Source organism: Anastrepha obliqua, chromosome 2 (assembly GCF_027943255.1).
Source record: "Anastrepha obliqua isolate idAnaObli1 chromosome 2, idAnaObli1_1.0, whole genome shotgun sequence".
Taxonomy (NCBI): domain Eukaryota; kingdom Metazoa; phylum Arthropoda; class Insecta; order Diptera; family Tephritidae; genus Anastrepha; species Anastrepha obliqua.
This window is the reverse complement of record NC_072893.1, coordinates 125,438,386-125,445,854: the sequence shown is the minus strand read 5'-3', so window position 1 is coordinate 125,445,854 and position 7,469 is coordinate 125,438,386. Positions and strand designations below refer to the sequence as shown.

The 7,469-nt window shown below is 31.5% G+C and overlaps 1 protein-coding gene across 2 annotated transcripts in view; it reads right to left on the bottom strand.

Moving 5' to 3' along the window:
• Nucleotides 1–2,867: 2,867 nt before the first annotated feature.
• LOC129238943 (kelch-like protein 20) overlaps nt 2,868–7,469 on the bottom strand; it is a 53,409-nt gene continuing 48,807 nt past the window's right edge. For both annotated transcript variants that reach the window (XM_054874189.1, XM_054874187.1), the window contains exon 5: nt 2,868–3,459. In XM_054874189.1, the coding sequence (XP_054730164.1) occupies nt 3,235–3,459 (225 nt within the window). In that variant the 3' untranslated portion in view covers nt 2,868–3,234. The remainder of the gene's footprint in view (nt 3,460–7,469) is intronic.

Genomic DNA, 7,469 nt, shown 5'->3' with positions numbered 1-7,469 from the left:
ATAAGCCTTTGATCGAAATATAGTCAAAAGTTCTTTTGCAACGAGTTTATCCCGTTCGTCCACTAGATTGTTTCCTTTTATGGCTGTATGACCTGAAATCCAAGTGAGTTTTTTGCCGTCGCTATTTTTTAATAATTTGCTCTGGCTATAGCAGACCTGAAGATTAAAAAAAAATATAAAAAAATACGAAAACATTAAATGCACTGCGTGCAAGAAACACTAAGAGAAAAATAAGTAGAGAAAAATTTAAATTTGTGCCCTTTTTTCATTTTCAATAGCTTTTAAATTTAAAAATATAAAATATTACAAGACAATAAATAACGTTCAATTCTGTTTTTAGTGAGTTATAAATTATGTAGATTTTGCATTTATTGCTGTTGTAGCAGCATAAAAATTCCCCATGCATATACGTTGAATGTCTAAATATTTATAAATACGTGCCGTACGTAGAACCGACTGTCGTCGGAACGAGCTATTAACTATCCATTACTGTGAAGACCCTTATATATATAAAAATAAAAAAATAATTGTCACTTACACTTTTTTTTAGGTGCATGGTCAAGGAGATCGATCTTATTTCGACCTCTTATTTGTGGAGTGCTTCTTGTTGTTTTCCACGAGTGTCTCTGAACGGCTGATGGTTTTTAATGAGAAGCTTTTCCATGGCAAAAATGCTCCGGAGGTTTGCCTATGCCTGCCAAGGAGCCAGGGAGGATTGCTATTAGTAAACATTTTTTCTATCACTAACCCATTTTGGGGCGGTGGTCACCCTTTTATTTCAGCATAAAAAATAAACAAACCTGAAAAAATCAACATATCGCAAGATTCGTGATTTTTTTGTTGGAAATAATCATCCGAATGAGTCGGCAATTCATAGGTTGGTGAAAAACTTTCAAATTTAAAAATTATGCTGTCGAGGATAGAAAACTGGCAGAGGACTAGCAGACCAAAAACTGGACGTTTGCTTGAGAATATTGCCGCTGTAGCGCAAAGTGTGTCTGAGCAGACTTCAACATCGATATATCGACGCTCTTAATAATGAGGCAATTCTCAGCATTCATGAATCGACTGTTTGGTGGATTTCACGATGTGCCCATGGTGGACATTTAAGGGATTTTATTTTTCATATACTCGTATAATTTTTAAGAGCTGTGTTTTAAATTAAAACAGCGAGACCTGAAATAATTAAAATTTGTGCATATTTTGTTTTAAAACAACATCGAGGCGCTTCTTTTGATGGAGCCTTCATTAATGACTTAAAGGGTTACATACGTTCATACGGGATAACAATAAAAATGAATATAAAAAAATGTATACATTGTTTATTAGCACTTAAACTTTATAAAATATATATTTTAATGTTTCTTCAAAAAATTAATATAAAAAAATCACGTGAAAATCCACAGGAAGACGCCTAAAACTTTAAAGAATAATAATTTGTAAAAAAAAAATCGATTTTTTGAAAATTCTAGAAGTATGTAACCCCTTAATTTGTAGTTTTAATGTCAAACCGACATTGAGCTCAAAAAATAAAAATAGTTTTAATAATTTTTAATTAACACTCAATTTATTTCAGCGCAGTATCACATATAAAGAAAGGGTTTTGTAACTAGTTTGCGTACTAATTTTGAAAGAGACTGAGAGTCACGAGTATGTAAACTTAGACAAAGTATGCAAAGATTTAGAGAAAGATAAAGAGAAAATAGTGCAGGTGCTAAAAACAAATTTCCTGGTAAAAAATAGCGGCTGCGTTTCATTAAAATGTTTTCATTAGAAAATGCCTCTTACCCTTAGGCACCAAAATCTCTCCAAATGCAATTCTTTCGATTTCCAGTAGCTGCGTTCACCTAGTACTTTTTGTAATACAAATTTTCCAAATTAAAAGTGGGAAAATTTTGGTATAAAAGATAAAAAAATTGAAACTAAAAAATATTAATTCGAAATTCGATGAAAATAAAATTTAGAAAATTTTGTTATAAAAGATAAAAAAGTGCAAAAAAAAATTTATTTTAAATTCGATGAAAATTAAATTCAAGCGAAATAAATAGATAAATTTAAGGAAGATAATTTTAGAAAAGTATTTCTGATAAAAAAATAACAAATTTTTGTTTCCAACAACTAGATTTTTTCTATATATTTATTTGGTAGCTTTATTTAAATTTGCCCGTAAACTCTTCGGTTGTTGTTGTTGCCGTCTTTCATAAGTTTCTTTTTTATTAATTTAAAATATTCGGCCACTAGCTGCGCTTTCGTGTGCCCTTTCAAAAATTCATGAATGTGTGCCTGCATTGTTGTTATTGTACGTATTCACTATGCTGCTTTGCATTGTGGCATTTTGGCGCTTCAAATGCAGCTTTTATTTCTTTACTTCTTTATTTTGTTGTTATTTTTATTTTTATTATTGTTATCGCTGGCCATTGGAAGTGTTCATGCGTTCATTGAGCTGATTTAATTTTTTATGGAATATTTTGAAATCGAAAATTTGCAAAAATTCAAGCGATGTGGTGAATAATAGCACCGAATAATAATAATAACAACAACAAGAAAAACAAATTGTGCAACGTGGCATTTTTGTAGCTTAAAATCCAAGTAGCGCGAGATTAAATTTTAGTGGGTTATAATTTATTTTTATTAAAAAAAGTGTTTTATTTTAGCTTTTTTCAGTAAAACGCATTGATTAATATTGAAATATTGTAAAATAAAATTTATTTTATACATACAGTTTTTACATATTTTTTTACATATTTTTAATAAAAAAAATATATATATGTATCGTAAATAATACTAATTTGATTACTTATTTTCTAAATAGTTTTGGTATACCTTTTTTATATTTTATGTTTCATATACATTTTTATCACCTTGATCTGATCCTTGCGTTTTGAAATTTTTTAAATAAATATTCACATTGCTTTAACATCAATTCAATTTTGTTTCAAATACTTTTCTATTATTAACTGGAATCGTAAAATCTTTTTGCATCATCACACAGGCCATTACAGTTTTTTTAGTTAATTTTCGAAAATATTTTTTTAGAAAAAATTAAACAATAATATGAAAAATTATATATTTTTTCTGCTTTACTCACTATCATTTATTTTCACTTAAAATATTGCACCAGTGTTACTATTTTTGATTAGGCACATAATTTGTGGCCTATTAAATTTGTTAAGCGGTGCCCTAAAATTGCTCACCTCCATTCCTAACTTAATTTTTTTATTATTTTTCGTTTTCTCAATTGAGCGATTCCAACTGCATGGTCCACGCTGGCGTCGCCAATACATACGAGAATGGTCCTTCCAAGGGCATATCATTTTTTCGGCACCATTTTTTGGTCGCCTCATCAAATTCTTCGACGTATGAGCAATTCTGCTTATTTGTCGTATTGCCGCAGACCAAGAGACGATTATTGTAGTAAACACAGGCAGCGAAAACTTTGGGCACTTGCATGGCGATTATCTTTGGAGGCAAAGCAAAGAAGTTGAAAAAAATATGAGTATTTCTTGTGAATGCAATTAGTGAAAAAATTTATTTATATAAAAAACAATTAATGGAAAAAATGAAATAAAAAAATAAAACAGAGAAGAAATTAACGAAGAATTTATGCACAAAAAATTTATAACAAAACAGAGATAAATAAAAAAAATATATATAATAAAAAAAAAATAAATAATAATATCACAGGTAATAGAGTTAACTAACAATTTTATATTAAAAAAAAATTAATAAGAAAAAATCATACAATAAAAAAAAAATTTTAAATATTAAGATCGTATATGAAATTAACGAAAAAAAAAATAAAATATAATAAAAACATAAAATTAACGAAAAAATTTATATATAGAAAAATTAATAAAAAATAAAATAAAATAAATTATATAATAATACAAACAGGAAATTAACGAAAAAAATTATATCTATAGAAAAATTTAAAAATAATATGCACGCATATGAAATTAACGAAAAAAATTATGTATATAAAAACTTATAAAAAGCTAAAGAAAAATAAATAAAAATAATTAAAATAAAAAAAGTATTATAGAGAATGAAATTACCGAAAAAAATATTAAAAAGAAGACAAAATTAAATGAATAAAATTAAAGAATATACAACAAAATAAAATACAAGAATTTTAATCATAACATTGCGGCCGCCGTAGCCGAACGGGTTGGTGCGTGACTACCATTCGAAATTCAGGGAGAACGTAGGTTCGAATCTCGTTGAAACACCAAAATGAAGAAAACGTTTTTCTAATAGCGATCGCCCCTCAGCTGGCAATGGCAAACCTCCGAATGTATTTCTGCCATGAAAAAGCTCCTCATAAAAATATCTGCCATTCGGAGTCGGCTTGAAACTGTAGGTCCCTCCATTTGTGGAACAACAATACTTATCGTCACTTGATGTCGAATTTTTTTGAGCACGAGGCAGTAGGAGATCGTCAACATGCCGTTCATCAAAGACCAAGACGTTCCAATGAACTTGTTGAAGCAGTGAGGGAGAGCGTTGTCCAGGAGCCAACAGTGTCGTGTTGTCGTCGCGCTCAACATTTTGTCGTCAGTGAAACCTCAATGCGCCGCATTTTAAAAGATGATTTAAATTTGTTTCCGTATAAAGTGTAATTGACACAAATAATATTGCCGACAGACCTTTCACGTCGCTTGGAATACGGCCAAACAGTCGCTCGAATGGTTGACATTGAACCCGGTTTTTGGAAGAAAATTGCATTGACTGACGGGGCACATTTTAACTTCTCTGGCAGCGTGAATAAACAAAACTGCCGCATTTGGGGAACTGAGAATCCTCACGAGATCCATGAAACGTCATTGCATGACCGGAAAGTAACTGTTTGGGCCGGCATTTGCGCCAAAATCATCATTGGGCCACATTTTTACCGATGTTCGCTCATTATGTCTGCCTGCAAATGCGTGAGAAAGGTTTAGACGGTTACTGGTTTCAACAAGATGGTGCGCCATGCCACACTGCGAATGCAACAATTGAATTTCTGCAAAATTCCCAGGACGTCTAGTGTCAAAAAGAGGCGACATCGACTGGCCCCCCAGATCACCTGACTTAACCACCCCGGACTTCTTTTCTTTTTGTGGGGTTATCTAAAAAGTAAGGTTTACGCCAACAAGACGCAGACTATTGACCAGCTTAAGGCAAACATTCCACTATGGGCTGGCATCAAGGAAAAGCGGCCATAAATCGAAATCAAAACATTTTTTCGTGAAACTTGGTATATAAATGTTTTTGGGGTCGCTGATGTCGAATCTGAAATCAGATTTTAGAAATTCAATATGGCGGATCCAATATGGCAACCGAAAATTTAAAAAATCCATATTTTTATACAAATATTTGCATACATGGGTTTTCGAGGTCGCTGATTTCGAATCTGGACTCAGGATTTAAAAATTCAATATGGCGGATCCAATATGGCGACCGAAATTTTAAAAAATCAATTTTTTTATACAAATATTTGCATACAGGGGTTTTCGAGGTCGCTGATTTCGAATCTGGACTCAGAATTTAAAAATTCAATATGGCGGATCTAATATGGCGGCCGAAATTAAAAAAAATCAATTTTTTATACAAATATTTGCATAAAGGGGTTTTCGAGGTCGCTGATTTCGAATCTGGACTCAGAATTTGAAAAATCTTTATACCAAGCGCCTAAGTTGAAAATTCCAGCACTTTCATAAGCCTGTTATTAGCCTGCAAAGTTTGGTGAACATTTGCAGTTTCCAGAGCCTACAACGAGGAGGTTACAGGTTTAGAAGACTCCACTTTTATTTTTTTTTTATTTTTTTTAATTTTTTTTTTATTTTTTTTTTTTTTTCTTTATTTTTTAAATTTTTTTTTACGGTTTTTTGGTTTTTTTTTATTAAAACGATTTTTTTTTAAGATTTTTTTATTTTATATTTTTCTTAATTTGAAAATTAAAGATATTTTAGGAAAATAAAATTGATTTCAACTGAAAATATTTTTTTTCCTTTTTTAAGATTTTTTTTTTTTAATTTTTTTATATTTTTATATTTTTTTTATGATTTACTTTTTTTTATCTCTTTTGAGGAGTGGCCGTTACTCTTCACTTTGCGGAACCTCTGGTAATGCGAGTAATGCAATTACTGCTGATGGAAGAGTCAATTTTTTTCGTTTTTGTAGTCGTGAACTCAAGCTATGAGACGCTATTAGTGGATCTGAGGAATCCATAGAACGCAAGAACATATCTTGCATTGTAGCTTCTCGACTACATTTCCGACTGTGCCGCTCACGGTAACACTTATAATTTTTATTGCGGGCTTCAGAAGCTTCTTCTGCAAACATTCCTACAGGTAAAATACTATTTTCTATAATCGCAGAGCCGTGAATTAATATTTTATGAACCGTCGCAGGCATAAAATACCAATTGTAGTTCGCAACATAAATTCTTGCAGTCTGATGGCACAGTATATTGAATTTATTAGGATCTATCGGCAGATGGCAGGATAAAGCCATTAATATTATTGAAAAGTTGGTTACTAATTCTGTATTCAACTCTAAACAATTTGCAAAGACTTCTGAATTTTGAAAAGCCCGACGAGCTGAATTGCCATCATTACTGTTTCCGCAACCTCTATCCTTGGGCATGTCCACTTTCAATCCCAATTTCTTCCACAAAATATCTTGTATTTCTGCTTTTCTGCGCGAATATTCTTTTTTATCAACTTCGTTTGAGACTCTCCACTTTCTTATATTTTTCCTGTATGAAATATTTAAACAGCATTCCAAAATTTTAATCCAAGCGTGCAATGGACTTATGCCATGCTGCAGGGAGCCAGTAATTGGTAAGAAAACATCTGTCGCAATATTGGAAAGATCATTGAATTGTTTTGGTGTCGCGTGGCAAATTGGACATGACTGTGATGATGTTGTGTCAGTAAGTGCATTTAAAACTTTACCATCTATTAGAGTCATATGCAAAGAAAAATGTAAACGTATACGAAAATGTTGTACCTCAATTTCCAAGCACTCGAGCTTATTAATTTGTTCGTCCATTATTTGCTTTTGTGATTTAATAATTTCAGTAGTTTCTTTTATCCATTTAAGTGAAATTGGGCGACAAAATTTTTCAGATTGAGAAATAGCGTTGTTCCACAAAATGGTCCCATTTGACGTTACTAATCTTAAAGGAATGCATGTACAAGCAAGTAAATTTGTATCAACTTTTTCTACACTTGATTCAGAATAAGGTTGTTTGAATGATGGAAATCCACTGGTTCCATCAAACCCCCAAGAAAAAATAAAAACAGCTTCAATGTCGCAAAAATTAGACTTCTGTGCATATAAAAGTACTACTTCTTGCTGCAACTCGGCAATTCTTCTGGCAGTATGATTTAAAAGCGCTTGAAGATCGCACTTAGCTTCATTCTCATTTATTTGAATGAATTCTTTTAGAGGTCTACATTGCTCTTTAGCTTCCTTTAATCGAT